The sequence below is a fragment of the Diabrotica undecimpunctata genome, chromosome 9, assembly GCF_040954645.1.
Source record: "Diabrotica undecimpunctata isolate CICGRU chromosome 9, icDiaUnde3, whole genome shotgun sequence".
NCBI classification, from domain to species: domain Eukaryota; kingdom Metazoa; phylum Arthropoda; class Insecta; order Coleoptera; family Chrysomelidae; genus Diabrotica; species Diabrotica undecimpunctata.
The window spans coordinates 100,970,441-100,991,939 of record NC_092811.1 but is presented as its reverse complement, the minus strand read 5'-3'; the positions used below and the strand labels follow the sequence as shown (position 1 = coordinate 100,991,939).

The 21,499-nt window shown below is 32.2% G+C and overlaps 1 protein-coding gene across 2 annotated transcripts in view; it reads right to left on the bottom strand.

Moving 5' to 3' along the window:
* The window catches only part of Clk (circadian locomoter output cycles kaput protein Clock), a 157,085-nt gene extending 143,789 nt beyond the window's left edge, over window positions 1–13,296 (bottom strand). The window contains exon 1 of one of the 2 annotated variants that reach the window (XM_072543905.1): window positions 12,784–13,296. In XM_072543905.1, coding sequence (XP_072400006.1) covers window positions 12,784–12,821 — 38 coding nt within the window. In that variant the 5' untranslated portion in view covers window positions 12,822–13,296. The remainder of the gene's footprint in view (window positions 1–12,783) is intronic. The other variant, XM_072543904.1, reaches the window with a different exon arrangement.
* Window positions 13,297–21,499: the final 8,203 nt, after the last annotated feature.

The window sequence follows — 21,499 nt, the reverse complement described above, 5'->3', positions numbered from 1 at the left end:
ATACAGGAGAGAGCCCTGACGCAGCCCGTTATTTATTTTAAAAGGTTTAGACAGTTCCCCCTGAATTCGTACTCTACATTCAACTTTTTCAAGAGTTAGTTTTGTTAAATTTACCAACTGATTTGTTATTCCTAGCTCTTTCATTGATTTGAACATTTCTCTTCTATTTACAGAGTCCTAGGCTGCTTTGTAGTCTAGAAATATGTGATGAGTATCAATGCCATATTCCAGTGTTTTCTTCAAAATTTGTTTCAGGTTTGCAGTCTGATGAATTGTAGATTTACCACCTCTGAAACCAGCCTGGTATTTTTCGACTATCCGTTCTGCATATAGTGCTATAAAATGACATAGAACTGTGGAAAATATTTTATACGCTGCATTTAAAAGCGTAATTCCTCTATGGTTAGAGCATTTAAAGATATCTCCTTTTTTGTGTATGGTGCAAAATATTACGATATTCCAATCATTGGGGAGGGATTTCTGTATCTATATTTCTTTAAGAAGCTGCTGTAATGCTATTATGGTATCATGGCTCATCATCATCATCATCATCATCATTCAATCTTCGCTTATCCACTGCTGGACATAGATCTCCCTCATAATTTTCCATCTATTTCGATCTTGTGCCTCTTACATCCAATTCCTATGACAACGTTTTAGATCGTCAGTCCAACGTGTTGGTGGACGACCTCTGCTTCGGTAGGCATCATCTCTTGGTCTCCATTCCAGTATCCGTTTTGTCCATCTATTATCTGTCATTCGAGCCACGTGACCTGCCCAGTTCCATTTCAGTGTTGCTACTCTCTCTACTGCATCAGCCACTTCTGTTCTTTGTCGTAGCTGGCGATTTAGGATCTTGTGTATCATGGCTACCTTCTTTATATAGTTCAGCTGGGAGATTATCTATTCCGGGTGATTTGTTTCTGTTGCCTGTTGCCGACCAGAATGTAGCTTCCACTTTTTTAAATAATTTTACTGTCTTGTTAACTTTTGTCCTTGTTTAGTGTAATATTATGTTCAACTTTATGTTTAATTTTATGTTTATGACATACTATTGTTGGATAGGATTGGAAAACTGTACTCGATATCGGCCTTTATTTTATCAAAGTTGATTTGTTTCTGGCTAGTTTTTTAACTGCATCTTTTACTTCAAGAATCGTTGGTCGTTTCGGAATCGGCTTGTAATTGGAAACAAGCCGATTTCTATTTTTAAATCATGATTTTTTTGTCATTTATATCATATTTTAGTAATGTTATCGGTGTGAAAACGAAATCACTGTTTGTAAATGAAAACAGGCATCGTGTACACTAGCTCACGATTTTCTATCTAGTGGAAGAATTTTTTACATAAATTAGTTTACGTGACAAGAAGTTTTTTCTGGGATATTTGTCAAAGTTATGACGTTATCGACTTTTTTTTAAAAACTCCTATATTTAATTAAAGAAATAAGTAATCCTTTCAGAGACAAATTCCACGGTAGAGAGTTTAGCTACCCTTCTTTAATTACTTAATGAATTATTAAACATTTTATTAAATCTTCTTCTTCTACTTCTTCATTCTTGTATTTAGGCTTTAAAGCCTAAAAGTTTCTTCTTCAATGTTAGCCTCCTAAACTGTTTAAATTATCGCACCATCTTTTTCTTGGTCTGCCAATACTTCTTCGTCCATCTCGTGCTATTCGTACTATCCTATCCTCTGCCGTTCTACTAATGTGTTCGTTTCACTCCTATTTCCGTTTTGTCACCCATCCATTTATGTCTTTTATATTGCATGCTCTTCTTATGTTTTCGCTTCTCTCCCTATCCAACAGACTTTTCTCTGATATTCGTCGGAGTATTTTCATCTCTGTTGTTTCTATTAGTCGTCTCGTTTTAGATGTGTCAGGTCTTGTCTCCGCCGTGAATATTAATATAGATCTAATTGTTCTTTATAAATTCTTGTTTGTGTGTCTTGTCTTAGGTGTTTGTTCTTCCAGATTGTGTCATTAAGAGATCCCGCCGCTTTACTTGCATTTAAGCTTTGTTGTCGTACTTCTTCTTTAACATCTCTGTAACTAGTTATATCTATTCCCAGATATCTATTCCTTGCTTCCTGCTTTATTATTTTCCCATCAATTACGATTTTACATCGTAGTGGGTATTTAAATGTCATACATTTGTTTTTTCTGCTGATTATCATATTGCATTTCTTGGCTGTTGTATTGAAGATATGTATTAATCTTTGGAGTTCGTCTTCTGTCTCGGCGATTAATGGGGCCTCGCCTCCAGAACATAACATTTGGATTTCTTTGTTCACCATTTTGTAACCATAACCTTTACGTACTGCTTGTATTATTTTGTCCATTACTATATTAAAGAGAAGTGGGCTTAACGATTCACCCTGTCTGACTTTGCTTTGTACTGGGATACACTGAGTTAGTTTTCCATTTATCTTTGCCTGTATTCGATTATGGAAGTAGATGTTTTCGATGGTTTGTATAATATTGATTGGTATGTTTCTTTTATACAGTAGGTGTAAGACGTCTTCGACTTGGATGCGATCAAAAGCCTTTGCCAGGTCTATAAAATATAGATATGCTGGTTTATTTTACTCGATGGTCTACGATGGTCTACGCAGGATGTTCCAGATCTGAATCCTTGTTATTCATCTGATAAAGTTGTTAGTTTATTGATTTTGTTGGTTAGGACTTTTGTGGTAAGCTTAAGTGCGGTATTCAGTAGATTTATACCTCTATAATTGTTGGGGTCTTCTTTATATCCTTTCTTGAACATTATACTTTCTCCTTCGCGCTTTAGAAGCTCGTTGGTTATTCTATTTTTAAGGGAATTTATGGCTATCTCCACTTCCTGAAAACTGATTTCTATTTCGTGTCTTAATTTAGGTATGTTATTGTGTTAATTATTATTTTCCTCTTCTTTAAACAGTTTCGTCAAGTATCTTTCCCATTCGTTTGCTGCTGTTATTGTATTCCTTCAATTCTGCCATTTCTTGCCGTTGGTTTCTTCTGAATCTCCATATTTGTTTTTGTGTACCGTAGAAGTCGCTTTCCATCCTTTTTGTAAACTATTCCCAGTGTTCATTTTCTATTCTTCTTACCAACTGCTTTGTTTCATTTCGAATTCTTTTATAGGTGTTCCGGGATTCTGGAGTATTTGATGTTTTGTACTTCGTATAGGCCTCTCGTTTCTCTTTACATTTCTTTTTTATTGAAGTTATACTTCTATAAATTTGTATGGGAGTAAATCTGTGAAACCATTACATATGTAAGATAATGAGTAAGAAAGAGACAGAAGATATATTTTCTCTCTCTTCCTCTCTCGAATATAAAAATGTTCCTTTTGTATATATAATTTAATATTATACATATTATATAAAGATATATATACATATAATATTATACATATAATAAAATATTTATTAATATTATTATTTATGTGCTATGTTTTGTATTATTTAATAAATGTTCATAATTATATTATTCTTTTCTATTTCAAAATAATAATCTCAATAAATCACTGTATGATCCAGAACTGTCAATTTTGAAATACATTTGTGTTATGTCCTCGGTAGTGTAGTAGTCAGTTACCCCGCCCGTCACGCGGGAGACCGGGGTTCGATTCCCAGTCGGGGAGGACTTTTTATTAATTTTATTACATTATTGTCATTTTTAAATACTTATGGATATTGCATTTTAATTTGTATTGTATTATTATATATGGAATTATGTTGCACTGTATTGTAGTGTATTTTTTTATGTATATTATTGTCATTTTTAAATACTTATGAATATTGCAGTTTAGTTTGTATTGTATTATTATATTAATAACAAAATAAACAATGAATTTTACTTCAGATTATGTGTAAAAAAATTTTGCATTCAACTCCTTTCATACATATATGAAAATAAAAATATACATTTTCATCAAAATATTGATTCAATCCTTCATTGTTAGTAAGTTATTATTAATTCTGTTTCTCTTTCTGCTATGTCTTACCTATAAAATTACATATGTAATGATTGTGCAGATTGACTCCCAAATAAATTTGTAACGGCGAATGCGTGTATAGAAGTGTAACTTCCACCGGCAGTCCCACTGGACTGCCACACCCGTTTTTTTTTTCTTTTCTGAACCACGTGTATTGTTCTTGTTTCTTTTGTTCGGTATGACTTTGCGTTTTCCTAGAGCTTCTGTTGCTGCTTCTTCAATATTATTTTTAATTTTCTCTCAGCTCGCGTTTATATCTTCGATGTCGTCTATTTAATTCAGCTGTATTTTCTGTGCTAGCCTCCTTTGGTACATTTCTCTTGTAGAGTCGTTCCACAGTGATTCTACATTAAATTTTTCCTCGGTGATTTCTTGTAGAAAATGTTTTGGTGTTATTTTTATTCTTATTTTAACTAGTACTAGTTTGTGTTCACTCTCTGCGTCTGCTGAGTTTAAAGTTTGGATATCTAAAATCGGCTTTGGGTGGATTTTTCTATTAGTGACTATAAAATCAATCATAGATTTGTGTCCCGTGGAGTTTTCAAATTTATATTTATACTGGAGCTTATGGCCGAAAATTTATTATTGTGATTCCCAGTTCGTTAAAAGCACGGAGATTAGCCATGAGTTCTCCATTTGCGTGGATATGGTTTTCATTAAATTTTTGTTGTCCTTCTGGAACTATTTCATTTCTGATTTGTGCATTAAAGTCATACATAAGAATTAAGGGTTCTTCATGAGGTATTTCACCTAGGATGATTTGCAATTGTTCGTAGAATGCATCTCGTTCCTCCTTAGGTTTGCAGTCCTCGGGGCTATAGATAGATATGACATTTAATTTTTGGTAGCCCATTGTGATGTTCATATATATTATTCATTCGAAGATATAACAACAGTTATTTGTGTTGCCTTTAATTTTTCTATGAACAAGTATATCTACGCCTGCTCCTGCTTGTTCTTCTTTCTTCATTTCACTGTATGCTAGAAAATTTTGGTTATAGTCTCTTTGGCCATTACCTTTCTTCTTGGTTTCTTGCATTGCACAAATGTCTATTTTTTGATTAATCGGTTCTTCTATTATCTCTTGGTATTTGTTGTTGAAAGAAGTAATATTCCATGTTGCTAATCTGATTGTGGGCTTATTTTTCCTTCTTGTTTTCCTTTTCTTTGGGTGGTTCGTCATTTTATGTCGTCATTAAATCGTATTTTATTAAATCAAATGTTTAAAATGACCACCATTAACTATCTGACCGTTACCACTTTGATGTTCGAATCAAGCAGTGACATCAAACTATGCAGATACCCAAAGTCTGGAGATAAGCTAGTGGTTGCCTTGCTAAAACCTTGATCAATACTTAAGTACACGATCTTTAGTAGAATTTCATCCAGAATAGACGAAAAACTCATAAAAGAACAATGTCGTTTTTTTTAGACCGGGAAGATCATGTACATCATAAATACTAGATCTTATCGTATTTTGCAATTATGTTATTGTAATAGAAGTTAATTTTCGCTATTTTACGTTTATTATTACGGATTTGTATTATATTAAATTAATTCAATACATTATTATGTTTTCTTGTAACGCCACTTGCTAACGTATTAACAAAACATATGTTGTTTACTTCTGACAGATCTGTTAAATTTGGATGAAATATTAAATTAATAATAAAATATAAATAAATATCCGTTGCTAGTAAATTTAATTATATAAACTAAATAGATATTTAAAAATAATAATAATTGTATTTATATTAAATTATTTTAAAACGAGAATCTATTATTGACAGATATTCTTTTAATTTTTTACTTTTCTTTGAATGCCTGTATTTTGTTAGTTATTTTTTATGCAGATTTTATTTAAACCTGTTTAGAATAAATATATGATGACTAGAAACGAATTGATCGAAAATAGTGAATCAATATGAAGAACTGCTATTTCGTAACGATACCCGAGACGACTTTTCGTGGCGTTAGTTCCGTGAAGCTCGCCTCAACAATTTAGTATAGAGAAAAAAGTAATACACGCCAAATATAATTTACTTATTCTGTCTGTCTGTTTGTAACGAAAACCTTAGCGCCAGTATTACATCATATATATCCGTTGTTATTGGTCCTATTGGAGCATGTGATGCGTTAAATGGAAGGAGAGAGGATAAGGATTATATTAAGATAAAAAAAACAAACAAGGCGGCTACCAAAAGGGCACTACACCTTATAATCGTTATTAATGAACATATAGTAACATACAAGACATCACATGACAGCATTGATAAAATAATGGACACATTTGACTCTGACTGAGTACAAAATAAAAAAATTGGTCGAATTCTAATATGCGGCATAGCAAATGAAAGAGGAGAATATAACAAAAGTATTAAGATAAAAAAAATCAATCAGTATTTAGTTGTTACTACCCGTGGAGAAACCATGACGACTATTAGACGTCTTTTTGTTAAGAAGTAATGAACACGATACTACGCCAATGCATTACTGCTACTGAGAACAGCGGACGGTTTATTTATACCGTCGATGGTGACGTAATTTGGGTGGAGGTTGGCATGGGGGTTAGTATGGGATTAGCGCGGGGATTGGCGTCAACATTTCTGACAATAGGATTTTAATTGGCAGGTGGAGCGGACTATATTTTCTTTATAAGAGGTCTTCATGTCGAAGATAACCGTATGCCGACATCTCTTTTATTGAGACAATTTGACCCTTTTTCAATTTCTATTGCTTTTCGGATAATTCTTGGTTTATAGAAGTGGAGGGGGGCTCTGGCTCTGGAGTATTCAAAATCAATTTTGTGACCTGTATGAAGATGGTTTTGACATAGAGCTTGAATCCGAATTGGGAACAGAAATGGAATGTTCATAAATTCTATTTTGTATTCTACGATTTGTTTGGCCTATATAAGATCGGGAGTAGTCTTCACAAGGACTCCGTGTCGTTCATTTGGAATGTTGTCTTTGATTGATCAAACAAGAGATGAAAGTTTTTGTTGGGAGGTAAATATTGTCTTTTCTCTCAAGACAATATTTACAATTTATATATATATATATATATATATATATATATATATATATATATATATATATATATATATATATCTAAATTATATTTATATTATTATAGGTTAACAAAAAAAGTAGCACTAACAAGTTTTATCAATTTGTACAGACTTAATGAGCTAGCTAGCTAAGTTGTAATGAGCTATTCTGCATAAAATACTGACTTGATACCATGTGATTTCTTTGTGTTCCCAGAATCCAAAACAAACTATGCGTTAAACGTTTTAAGACGCCCGATGAGACGGAGGACAATGCTTTGTCGCACTGGCATAAATGCTTCGACGATGGATTTGTTGCAAATAAAAGTATGTTGATCTTAAAGGCGGATACTGTTTTTTCCAAAAGTGTTAGTTCTGATATTTTTTAAAACTTTTAGTGTACACCTCTTATACATACATTATTTTCAAATGGTTTATTGCATATTAAAGCCATAACTTGTTAGTTTTTGTTTTCTAAATGGTGTTTATTAATCTATAACGGCAAGTAACAAGTGGGTATTTATAAATATTATAAAATCCATAGAAAAGTTTGGCATAAAGTTCAATTCATATTTTATTCCTATTGTTTTTCTTACCTTTTTTAAAAGTTTGTTAGTAAAATAGTTTATTCTTTCTTGCAATTATGTCATTGCAACTTGAGTTAATTATTGCTATTAAATGTGCATTCTATAATTAGCACTATTTGTTTATATTGTTGTCATCGATAATTCATCTAAAATAAAGTTCAAAACTTGACTTTGACCGCCAATAAGGAAAACATGTATGATTAGAAATTGCTTACTTTCCAATTTTACATTATTATTTCTATTTTTGAGATGTATTCAAATTTTTTTGTAGACACAAACTTTCTCTTTTATTTACTATTCTTTATGGCAATTAACAATAATTTCAGTTAAAATTAAATAAGTTTATTTTGACGTTTAGATTTCCATTACGTAAATTATACACAGACAAACAGACTTTTATTTTTGAGAACTGAGAGCTGTCAACTAAAATTTCCATGGCACGCTATACAATAGTGATCAAAATTACATACAGATATTTAAAGCTAAATATCTCAATAATTGTTATATGTAGGTACAGAACGTAGTTAACAAAACTATCGTATGAATTAAATTAAAGTTCTTTCTAATAAAGTCATAATATATAGGGTGATACATTTAAGAAAGCTAAGAAATTATCAAGTTCACGTTTTGAATCACCTTGTATATTATATATTATCCTATCCAAAAAATGTTAAAGATTCATTAAAAAAGACAGTATTAAAAAAATTCTACTAAAAAAATGTTTGCAATTTATTACTTATAAATATACAGGGTGTCAAATCGAATACTGTTCCAAAATAAAATTGGTTATATCTCGTAAACCACTCGATATAAGGCAGAATAATTTTATATTAAGAAGATTCTCAAGAACTATTCTATCGAAATTCGATATTCTATCGAAAAAAGTAACATCTACACTAAAGGTTCAATATAATATTACAGGCATCAATGTGTACCATATGCGGATAATTATTATCTTAATCACAAGAAGACCCGATAAATACAAAGAAATTTTTAATAAATTAAAGAGGAAAGTTATGGGATATGGATCCTAGCGTTTCATTGTTCTGGTAATATTGGACCTTAAAATTTTGATTGTACTACTAATATCTCGTAGATTGTCTTTATTGCCTCTGAGTATGTTTAAGTACGCCGTATTTCAGTTTGTCCTGTAATTAATATCGTCTGTGTTTAGTCTAGTTACTTCCACGAAACTAATTGCGTATTATAAACATTATAAACATTTCAGTTTCGTAAGCTTATTATTTTTGTCCCTATTCAGCATCATTATCAATAACTGTTTTGAATCCACTACTAAACATACGCCTCCCGTAAATAATTCCATTGCTTCCGATCTTGAGCAGCTTGACCAGAGTTGTGCTGGATGTGCTTGATGTCGATCGACCACCTTGTTGGAAGACGTCATCGATTATGTGTCCTGCCCAGTTTCATATCAACGTTGTAATTATTTTAACTGCGTTCGTAATACCAGATATTCATGGCTAGTAAATACAAGATTGGTTATGTAATGTTTTGGAAAAGTTAATTTTAAGGTCAACTCGTGTACAAGAGCTCTATAGGTCTTGAAGACGTTGGCAAGCATGATCTACCCGGTCTGCAATAAGGACTATGTCGTCTGCAAACCTCAAGTTGTTCAAAAACTCCCCATCTATGTTGACTCCAATATTTTCCCAATTATTGTTTCTCATAGCACTCTGTAATAAAGCGACGAATAGTTTAGGAGAGATGGTATCTTCTTGTGAGATCTTCAAGAGAAATGTGTTTGTGTCTTCATAGTTCATTCTCACCGCAGCTGTTGCGCTATTATATATATATATCCGAAAAATGAGTTTTGTACCTATGATTAATACTGCACACTGTAAGAGCTCTTAACATGGAGCTATGCTGGACTGAGTCAAATATTTCCTTAAGTCTATAAATATTAGTATCAATGGCTTGTTGTATTCTATAATTTTCTCTGTCAAGGATTTTACGACTTGTAGGTGGTCATTGGTTCCAAAGCCCCTCCTAAATCCAGCTTGCTCCAGTGGTTTGTGAAAATTTAGTTAAGGTCCCAGTCTGTTAGGAGTTATTCTCATAAAGACATTATATAAATAAGATAACAAGCCAATACATCTGTAATTTTTAATTTCTGTTACATCTCCTTTTTTATGGAATATTATTATAATAGCACTATTTCATTTTTCTGCTGTCCCTATTCGTTTGATCATAAATTGTAGACAGATTTTTTTAACTTTCTAGAGGTTTACCGCTGGCGCTGCATTTAAATAGCCCCTCGTTATCATTTCGTCAATCCTTCTGCTTGATAAGAAGGGATCCTGACCTTTTTGAGGTCGTACCTCTCTCTTTTGCGTTAGAACACATGACCGCTTGAGTTGAATGACTTCAATTCACCCACTCGCGGATTTTAAGTGAGTGCGTAAATATTTTATTTAGATAATTCATGTTTCAGTTTTCTGATTGATTAGGGATATATTTATGTATTTCATTTTATGACTTAATTCTCGTTTATTTTAATTGTTAAGAAGTTACGTTTTTCATCTTGAGGGTATTATGAGTATAAATTATAATTTTTGTTTAAGAATATTGAGATTTTAGTGGCTCATAGCATGTATACTTCGTTACACTGATGATGGAATTTACATTCCGAAAACGTTCTGTAATGTATTTGTGATATAGCCCGTTTGGGTATTTTATTATATACCGTTTATAAAGGATTTGAAATAAAAATTTATTGAGATTAGTTTGTAATGTGTAATCTACGATCCCAAAAAGCTTTTTTCGGTTAAGAAATTGTGGTCGTTCCCCTTAATTTTGAAGGTTTAAGTAATAAGTAATTAACTTTTTGATGAATTATTTGATTTTGATTTGATCCAGGACCGTAATTTATTTATATATTAGATTATTGATGTCATTATATGAATTTTTTTATAGTAATGAATAAATACATTTTTTGGAGTTTATTATTTTTTTGATGATTACATTCTTTTTATTGACGATATATTTTTAGCATAACATAGGTAAGCATGTCAATTTTATCAGTTTTGCTGATTTGACAAGTTTTATGACGAATTTGAGTCCTTTATAAATCTCTGGTTAAAATTTATTGGCACTCATCCTTGCAGTTTCGCTATATTTAGCGTTTATTGAATTTTTTGGTCACTATTTATTATCTATCTAGTATTCATATCCTCACCCATGCCAATGATGCTTCCGATAATGAGCAACGAGGCCTTCGTGTTGTTCTTGTGTACGATTAGCTTCTCACCATCTAACATCACTTCTTTGTCCACCTCGAGCTTTTTTATCGTTACACAGACGACACGCACCCCGGGGGCCTGATTTTCTTCTTTTTGGGCGTTATAGGATTAGAAAAAAATGAGGTATAAACAAAAGATATGGTGATGAGGCGAAATCTAAATCATTTAGGACAGTTCTCAAGATTCATACCCCTATTAAAGATTATAATTTCGAAATTGCTGGACATTTGCATTACTTAGAATGCTATAAGTCTCACAAAGATGTTAAACTCTAAGGAAATATTCAGATTCGCAAAAATACGAACAGATACAACAGTTATTTAACATACGGTGTTCTACGCAAGCGATGTTGGATACTTTGAGATATTTTTACCCTGAGGATAAGTCACAATAGACCTCTTAGGTCGAGTGGAAGGGTGGTTAACCTTTTTTGAAACTACACAACTACACAGCTATTCCACACAATATGGTTTCCGTAGAAGCATTTCCCGTGACCTGAGATCGTTTGTAATGTAAAAGTTTAAATTTAGCGTTTTTTAGGCATATTTCAGATGACAAAATTGGAGCCATAATGCTAATTTTACAGCGACCAGTCAATAAAAGTGATAAATTTTATTGATCTCATGAGAATCGTAAAAAATAGCAAAAATCTCTTTATAGAAACTGACTTCATTTGCAGCAAAATTGAAAAATTGCATATAAAAGGTGCACTTTTGTCCGTTTAAAATGCATTTTAATTTTTGTCGATGGGACCCTTCGATCAAAAGATGAGTCGTTGAGTACGCTTCAAGCCTTGTTTCTGAGAGATTGGATCATTCTACAGAAAAAGTGCCAATATATATTTTTGTTCAAAAATTCTCAACTACATTTCTTGTTTGAAATATTTTTTTTACGGCGTAGATTCTTGTTAAATCGATGTACTCCGTTTGTCTCTCCCTCACGAGGGGAGTTTAGGGGGAAGCCCGGTTGTAGGAGTAGCAAACATTTTTGCATCATTTTTAGAGTCACAAGATTGACATTCTTAGCAAAATTCAGCCTTTTCGTCGCGTTTTTAGAGATGAAATCGCTGATGACTGGACTATTACCACATGGTGTATTTGATTAATTACTTAATACTTTATATCCAGGTATCTTTATTAGGATACTATTACCATTTCAGTAACTGTCCTTGTTCTTCCTTGTTTTTTTTTTCAATTAAATATTAGAGTTAAAATCAAGTGATTTTAATAATCCCTTTAAGGATTTGATAAAAATACACAAGTTAACTATTCTAATGGTCGAAAACAAAATTTACAATATTTTTCTGTGAGTGTTTAATAGAAAAAAGGCATGCATTGCATTTGTAGTGTAAGACATGTTTTGAAAAAAGGTGTGAGATGAAAAATAATGATGAAGTAAAGATAACAAATTGTATTAATGTGTAATAAAAAAAACCTATTAATCTTTTCGTAATATAAGGTTAAAAAATTAAAACTAGCTTTGGAAAGTTTTATATGTTTTGACTTTTGAAACTTTTGACTTACTTTTGAAATTATATGAACACACAAAAATATAAATAAATGATGGACTCTGTCAAAAACTTTTTTGAAAAATAAGCAAAACAATATTTGTAGATGATTTGGAAGTAGACTTTGAAACATTTACCACGTTCAACTATTAATTTATCAATATTTTTATGTAATTACAAACCAAATAAGATACATTTTATTATTGCTAAAAGAGATTAACATTTAAATATAAAAACTTAGAAATTTCAGATATGTAATTTAGTTTGCAATGTAATTTTTGCGCTATATAATGTTTCTGTAAAATTGTATAAAATTAACTTCAAACAATACCATGTTCTAGATGGGACAACTTCCTTTGTTTTTTTTTATAGCGCCAAAAAATCTGTACTTACTCGAATCGTTTGGACGATCCTTTTTTCATAGCAGACATAGTATCAACTTTAATTTATGTTTCCAACACATGAACCCTATCAAAACAATGTGACCCATATTGGCTGTTTTTAGGGAAGCACTTTGTATATTTGGTCGCACATTTGGACACCACAAACTTCATCATACTAACAATTCCGGTGCATGGTAACGAATTTTTGCGGTCTTCCTACAAGCGACGCGTCGGTTTTTCTTTGAGGAAATTCGTCAAGAAAACGAGCGAACGGTGCGGATTCGCGATATGTGTGGTCGGAGGCAACCCACGATAGCTAGAGTTCAAGTTCTCGAGCTGCCACCGTTCCAAAGTGTGCCCAGCGTTGCCGATGTCAGGAGGGAAATTCTTGGAGAACAGGTTGTTGTAGCCTATCTATAACAAAAATATTTAAATAAAAGGTGGATTTATGACAAAAATAGATATTTATTATATAATACAGAATGTTGTGTTATAGATGTAAAATATGAGCTATGTTTGTTTAATACATTTAATACGTAAGTATGGAAAATAACTGTTATGGGGTAATTCCGGGTTAGATGGGCCACTTTTTTTTAATTTTGACTTTATTCTGTGGTTATTGGCCAAATTCTTATGAAATAAAAACTCTGATGTTTTGTTATGAACTTTCATTTTTGAATGAAGGGGTTTTGCAGAGTGACCTATTTAATGAAAAGATTTTCATCTCTTTGCTACTTCCGATTATACCGGAAATTGCTTATGACTATTTTTTAATAAGACACCCTGTATATTTTTTTCATTTTAGAAATATTCACGTTATTCTGAACATTTTTTGTTAATACTTTCCTATACCTATTGTGAACCGTTTTTGAGTTATAATGGTTTTTATATGAAAATTACATTTTTTACCATGTATATAAAGTTCAATATCCTCTAATGTAATTTGAACTTATTAATTAGATACAGCATTATAGTTTACAGTATAAAGTTGCCTTTTTCATTATACAGGGACCATCAAAATTGGCATAAAACCGGCATCCTAAATTTTCACCTAATTCCTTTTTTCAAATGGGACACCCTGTATGTGATTCATTATTTTAAAAAAATATGTTTTTCACTATCGATATGTATTAGTATTTCCTATACTTATCTCTTGCAGTTTTAAATAAAATAACTTTATACATTTTTGTCACAAAAAAAAAATTTTCGTAGACTATGTTGTGTTAATTTAGCTCAGTCTGGTTATGCAAAAATCATCGATTTCACGGCAAAATTTTTCGCAGATATCTGAATCTTTTAAGACATAGGTGGGGTTACTAGATGACGAATAGATGAAAAGGTACTCGAATTTTTACCTTGCGTTTTTTTTAAACAATAATTTATGGTCACAATTTGATTTTTTGTCTATGTTTTTTCCTTATATTTTAAATAAACAATATTTATATCATTTTTTACATCAAGAATATCTTTATTTTCCTGTTTTTCAATTAAAATTGATAAATAATTTACGGAGATATTTGCAAAAAAGCAGTTTTTTTTGCACTAATTTATAACTTTTATTAATTTTTTTATTACCAAAATAAAATGTTAATAATACATTTGAACATCGAGGAATTACCGTCTTTTAAATTTGTGCGAAATTTGCCCCCGATCGGTCAAATAGTTTAAAAGTTATTTAATTTATTTATCCCTGAGGCTGATTATTTAAACTATTGAACTTGCCCTATGAATGATGCTTGACACATTTAGCAAATTTCATAGGATTCTTTAAGACTTAAACTATCTCAGAAGTTTAATGCATATTGCGTTTTCATCGAAATTAGTTACAAAATAAACGTTTGAAAAAGGGGTAGCACAAACATTAGTGCTAATTTAAAAGTTTTATATTTTAAGTTAAATATTGAACAATTTAAAAGATTCTATCAAAGAAAATAGGCACTACCTACCTTATTAATGTAATAAATGTTCAAAATGTTACTCATCAATATTATATTATTTATGAACTCTTTTTATCAGATTTTCATTAGTAGCTCTTGATATCTTGAAACGGATCTTTATTAGCTAGCCGTCTATCGCTAAATATTTCATCAAGCAATGTGCCGAATCCTCGAATATTGTGAGCCGGTACTCCATCTTGTTGAAACCAAGCCTCGTTAGCCTTATTATTATGTAAAGCGTAGAGTAAAGCGGAGAGTAACGCTCTCCGTTTAAATTTTCGTCATAAATCATGAGAGCGACTATCTTATTATTTTACACAGCACAAAAAACATTAAACGAAAAGAATACTTGAAATTTACTATCTCACGTGAACTGAGGATTTTTGTTACTCCAGAAGTGACTGTTATGGCGGTTAAACATACGATTTTTTGTAAACTTCGATTCATCACGCCAAATAATTTTTTTTGTAAAATTTTGATCTTGGCATTTCATTAAAACCTATTCACAAAATTCTATACGTCTTACATAATGTCCAGGATGTAAATGTTGAGCTGGTGTATACAAATAAAGGGTCCAATGATGCTTTAAAATTCTGTGAATTGTTCGAGTCGATATCTGTAACAATTGCTCACATTACCGTAAGAATGAATTTGGAGTAGCTGCAAAATATTCCAGAATATCTATTTGTAAGTCTTTATTATCGGCGTGGGTCCTTTTACTTATAAACTGACCAATCTGGAAACAGTTGTTCAACAAACGTTTTACAGTTTTATGGTTTCGTCGAGGCTTCTCAGGATATCTCTCAGCAAAAACACGGTAAGTTCTGGATACTATTCTGTTAGACTCATCGTAAATTATAATTAAATTTAAAAAATCATCATTTGTACATCCTAAATGAGCCATTATTATTTTGTCAAGAAAATTGGGCAGATTATTAATATAACTGTCACCCAATGACATACAACAAGGTTACTATTAAACATTAACAGTAACTAATATTTTTGACAGAATATTTGATAGGCTACTTCATAAATCAATTTTTTGTGACAAAAATGTATAAACTTAATTTATTTGAAAACTGCAGAAGATAGGTATAGGGAATTCTAATACAGATCGATAGTAAAAAACATATTTTTCTAAAATAGTGAATAACATACAGGGTGTCCCATTTGAAAAAAAGGAATTAGGCAAAAATTTAGGATGCCAATTTTGACAGCACTCTGTGTAATGAAAAAGGCAACTTTACACTGTAAACGATAATGCTGTATCTGGTTAATAAGTTGCCAAGGAATTTAAACCTTTATTCAAATTACATTAGAGGATATTGAACTTTATATACGTGGTAGAAAAGTGTAATTTTCATATAAAAACCATTATAACTCAAAAACGGTACACAATAGGTATAGAGAAGTATTATCAAAAAATGTACAGAATAACGTGAATATTTCTAAAATTAAAAAATATATAGGGTATTCCATTAAAAAGAACGAAGTCATAAGAGTCAATTCGCTACTTCCGGTATAACCGGAAGTAGCGAATAGATGAAAATATTTTCATTAATTACGTCACTATTCTAAACCCCTTTATTACAATTTTCATGATTAAGTTACCTTTAGTTCTCGAGATATTTCTAATTGGCCGTTTATCTGCCGCACCCTGTATATGAGTGTTACTTGTTTTTAAATGATAAGTGATCTATCTATCTCACACCCACCGGGTTATATTAACCACGATATAGGGGATAGTTGGACCAGTAATTTCAAGCACATTGTAATAAAAAAATAAAAATATTTTCTAATAAAACAATGTTATAAAATTATTTTTTAAAAAATGTAATACTATAATACATAATTGTTCAACTATAAATTTTTCCTAGAATATGATACAAAATGAAACAAATAATTTTACATCTGAGTGAATATATTTTTTAGTTTTTTTTCTTCTTAATGTTGATTTTCAGCAGTTTTTTATCCTTCCGCTCCCTTTTACCACAACCATTGCATATTTCGCCAAATTTAGTACAGTTTTCATGCATCCAACGTGAACATTTGATCCAATATTGTGTTTTAGTGATTTGGTCGTAATCTTCATAACAAACTACATATTCATTTTCATTCAAACAAAGAAAATCATCGTCATCACTGTCCTTACAAAATAGATTCACTTAAGGGCTTTCCTAGGTCTTTTAAGTAGGCTGAGCTTTTCTTTATTTTAAACCTTTCTTGTTCATTTTTTCTCTCTTGCTGCTTTTTTCCTTTACCCTTTTTTGTCTTCTATGTTTTTCTTATCTTTCTTTATTCTTTTCTCCTCTTTCTTTTTTCTTTTCTTGTTTTATCATGATGCTTAAATCTTTTTCATCTTTGTCTTTTTATGAGCAATTATGTTTTCTGGAAAGTTAAAAACTTTTGCTATAGTTTGAGATATCCTTTAAAATCCCAGACTTGAGTCTGAACTTTATTAACACAAGGCATTGGATGTATTTTGTCGTCTAATAACTTCGAGGAGGTTACATTTTAAGATAGGGCTACAGGCTCATTATATTATTCAGACGATCCAGGCTCAGAAATATCTTCATAGCTTCTTCAGTTACCAAAATTGATATCGTGTATTGAGTTACTGGGACCAGTAACAGCGACACCAATAATATCATTTTGAAAAAAAAAGAGATGTGTTTTAAGGCCTGGAGTCTTTGGATTCTGACAGAAAAACATTCTGATACTTCTTCAGATTCAAAAGAAATGACTTCACAGGTTCTAAAACCAATAATTCCATTTTCTACATTTGCTGTTTTTCCCCAAGCTAAGTTGAGGAGCGTACCAAACTGAAGCCGGGTGATCTTCCTTGAGAGAGAATTGGTTATGTAGTTGGAACAAGCAGAATAGCGGTTCATTGTGAGATACTTAAAGAAATTACGATCTAATGGTTATAGTCAATGGCTGTTGTGGCGAGGAATCATCATCATCAATGGCGCTACAACTCTTTGCCGCGTTTACTATTACCTTCCATGTTTGTCGGTCCTGTGCCAATAATTCCCATTGTCGCACTCCCATTTTCTCTAGATCTTCTTTGACTGCATCTTTCCACTTTTTTCTAGGCCGCCCTACAGACCTTCTTCCCATTGGCCTTTTCCAGAACACATTGTTTATAAGGCGATTTTCGTTACTGCGTATCACATGCCCTGCCCATCTAGGGTCTATTGGCCTTTATATATCTGACTAGATTTTATTTTCCGAATAGAGACTCTAGCTTGTTATTGTATCTGCCCCTCCATTCGTTTGTCACGCTGTCTCTGCAAGGGCCATATATTATTCGAAGAATTTTACGTTTCCACACCAACAATTTATTTATTTCTCTTTTTGTTAGCGTCCATGTTTCGCTTCCATACGCGACTGCTGATCGTATTATGGTGTTATATATCCGGATTTTTGTATCTCGTGAAAGAAGTTTTGACTTCATTAGATGTTGCATTGCAAAGAAAGATCTGTTTCCTGCCATTATTCTCTTTTCAACTTCTCGCTCTAATTTGTTGTCATTTGTGATTGTTGCTCCTAGATATTTAAATTCTTTAACCACTTCGAAGTTGTGATCATTTATAGTAATGTTTTGCCTTATTCTTGTTTTGTCGTTCTTGTTTTGAGACGACCATGTATTTTGTTTTGTCTTCATTTATTTTTAGACCGATGTTTAATGCAGCTTCTTCAAAGCTCGAGAAAATATCCTTAAGTTCTATTGTTGATTGTGCCACTGCGTCTACTTCATCGGCAAAGGCAAGTATCATTTTTGCTCCCCGAGCAGTTATGTCTGGTTTGATTTTTGGATATATTTTTCGCATGACATATTCTAAGGCCAGGTTAAACAACAATGGGGACAACGGATCTCCCTGTCTCAGTCCAGAATTTACGCAGAAAGCATTTGATATTTCTCCCCCTATTCTAACTTGTGCAAAAGAGTTACTTACACACATTTATGTTACCGCAGCTAGTTTCTTGGGTACGCCGAGCTCGATCATTGTCTTCCATAATGTTGCACGATTAATTGAATCATAAGCCTGTTTGAAGTCTATAAAAATCTAATGCACGTCGTAATTATATTCCCAATACTTTTTAAGCATTTGTCTTATTGTAAATATTTGATCAATAGTACGTCTGCCAGGCCTGAAACCACACTGGTAGTCACCAACTATTTCTTCGGCGTATGGTACTAATCTTTTTAATAATATCGAAGCCACTATTTTATATGTAGTGTTGATTAGTTAGATTCCTCTGTAATTCATGCATAATTCCTTTTTTCCTTTCTTGTGTATTGGTACAATAATACTACCACACCATTCTTTCGGCATTATTTCTTGTTGCCAGGCCATTTCTATTAATTGAATGGATTTTACTTATGAGTTCATGACCGCCTGTTTTAATTAGTTCGGCATCAATATTGTTCACACCAGGGGATTTATCGTTTTTAAGCGTTTTTATGGCATGCGTAATTTCTTCCATGTTTGGTGGGGGTATTTCTAATTCGACCGTTTGATACTCATGTTCTCCGTTGTTTCCACCATTTTCATTGTTTTCATCAGTGAAATTTTGGATATTCAGGAGCTCTTCAAAATATTCAGCCCATCTTTCTATTATTTTGTTTTTGGTAGCCAGCATTTCTCCTTTTTTATCTCTTACGAAGTTGGGTGTGCTTATGTACGAGCCTCTCTTATGTTGTCTTACTTCTCTGTAGAAATTTTTATTTTGATTTCGTCTGTGTTCTCCTTCTACTTTTTCAATTTGTTGCTGCAGATATTGTCTCTTTTTAGTCTAAGTGTTCTTCTAGCTGCGGCTCTCTCTCTGTGGAATCGTATACGGTTTTCTTTTGATGGATTCGACAGATAATCAATTCTTCTTTTGTTTGCTTCTTTTAGAGTTCTTTCACATTCGTCGTCGAACCATTTTTTCTTTTTTGTTTTTTTCGTTCTTGCGATAGCTTTCTCTGCTGCTTCTGTAATAGTTGTTTTTATGAAGTTCCATCGATGAACTATATCTTCACTTTCATTTTCATTTATTTCCAAAACCTGAAACCTATTTGTTAATTCTACTTGGTACTGTCTTTGATTATTTTCTTCTTTCAGCTTCGCTACATTCCATCGTTCGATCTTTGTGTGTTTATCTATTGTTTGTGTTGAAATTCTTGTTCTGAGCTTGGCCTTTACGAGAAAATGATCTGTGTCGCTATCCGGCCCCCTCATAGTTCTTAAACTTATGCTGCTAGAATGTCTCCCATCAATCAATACGTGATCTATTTGATTATTTGTTCTTCCATCGTTTGATCTTGTTGCCTTGTTGCCTTGTCTTCCATGTTGCCTTGTGGATCTTTTTTCTAGCGAACTGGGTGCTTTTGATGGCTAAGTTGCAGCCTGTCGCAAAATCGACCAAACGTGATCCGCTAGGAATACTCATCAAAATTATTTTAATATTTTCCGCAAACTTCAGCATTTTAGCATTTTAATGCAACTAGTATTCTGTGTGTGTTCATCTAGAAAAAAGAGTACTTTTCCTGCTATTTTTCTTGGAGTAAAAGAGATTTTCATCTAATCAACACATAAATCAGAATTTATATAGCCGGATATAAAACTCCTGTTTTAGCTTTTTCCATTTCATTACGAAAAAAAGGTGGTAAGAATGTATCCTCGTTATTTACATATAACAATATTAAAATTATTTCACCTTTTTGAGGTAACGATTTTTCCAAGTTTTTGTTCAATTGTAAACCATTTCTTCCATGTTGAAAATGTTTCCAGGTTGATCTATGAGAACGTTTTCTTTCAAAACATTTTGAAAGAGATACAGCACCCTTTGACAGCTATTTTAGCCTTCGCTCTCGCAATAGATACTCCATCAGATTGCCGGATGGAAAGTTCAGGATTACGCCCAAGAAAAGCAGCAAGCCAGCTTGTGTGGTTTCTTGGTTAAAATTATGTTTTAATTGCAGGTTTTCTGCTAAATAATAGGCCTTGGGGCGTACTAAATCTCTGGTTTAACTAAATCCTGTCGATTGTAGTTTTTTAATATGCCCAACCATTTTTTTTTTTCGTTTTTAACTCTTAACAATGAAGTTTTTCCATTGGACCTTTAATAAAACTCTGTGATTTGGGAGGCGTTTTTAAAGTGATTTTTCGTATTTCAAATCAGACTTTGAATTTAAAATAGATTTTCATAAGTAATATTTATTGTAAAAACATAGTTAACCCCTAATAGAACATAGGGAGCAACTATCCCAGGTTTTTTAATTGGTCCTACTATCCCGTCTTTTACTAGTCCGTCTTTTCCAATTGTCAGGGATAGATGAACCACCTGCTCATTCAAACAAAAAAAGTATTCAGGTTATGGTACAGAGATGCAAAGATGCTGTCCATCCAGTTTATATGTATTTTATTGACTTTGCGAAAGCCTTTAAACAAATCTTTATGTACATCAACGTTCAAACATCATGATTGGCCAGGATACCTCTAAAGAGCTTTAAATACGAAGAGAATAAGACAGGGCTGCATTTTGTCCCCTATGTTACATCTATTCGGAATTCGTTTTCAATAAAGCATTGGATTGTGTTTAATTTGGTATCAAAATTAATAGCATCAATATTGTTAGTTTGAGGTACGCGCATGACACGGTGTTAATTGCAAATAGTTACAAATAACTTCAACATCTGATTAATAGGATACCCATAATGTGTGATGAATATGGACTAAAGCTAAAGGCAAAGGCAAACGTAATTGTTGTCAGTAAAACGCCAATACAAGCAGAAGTGGT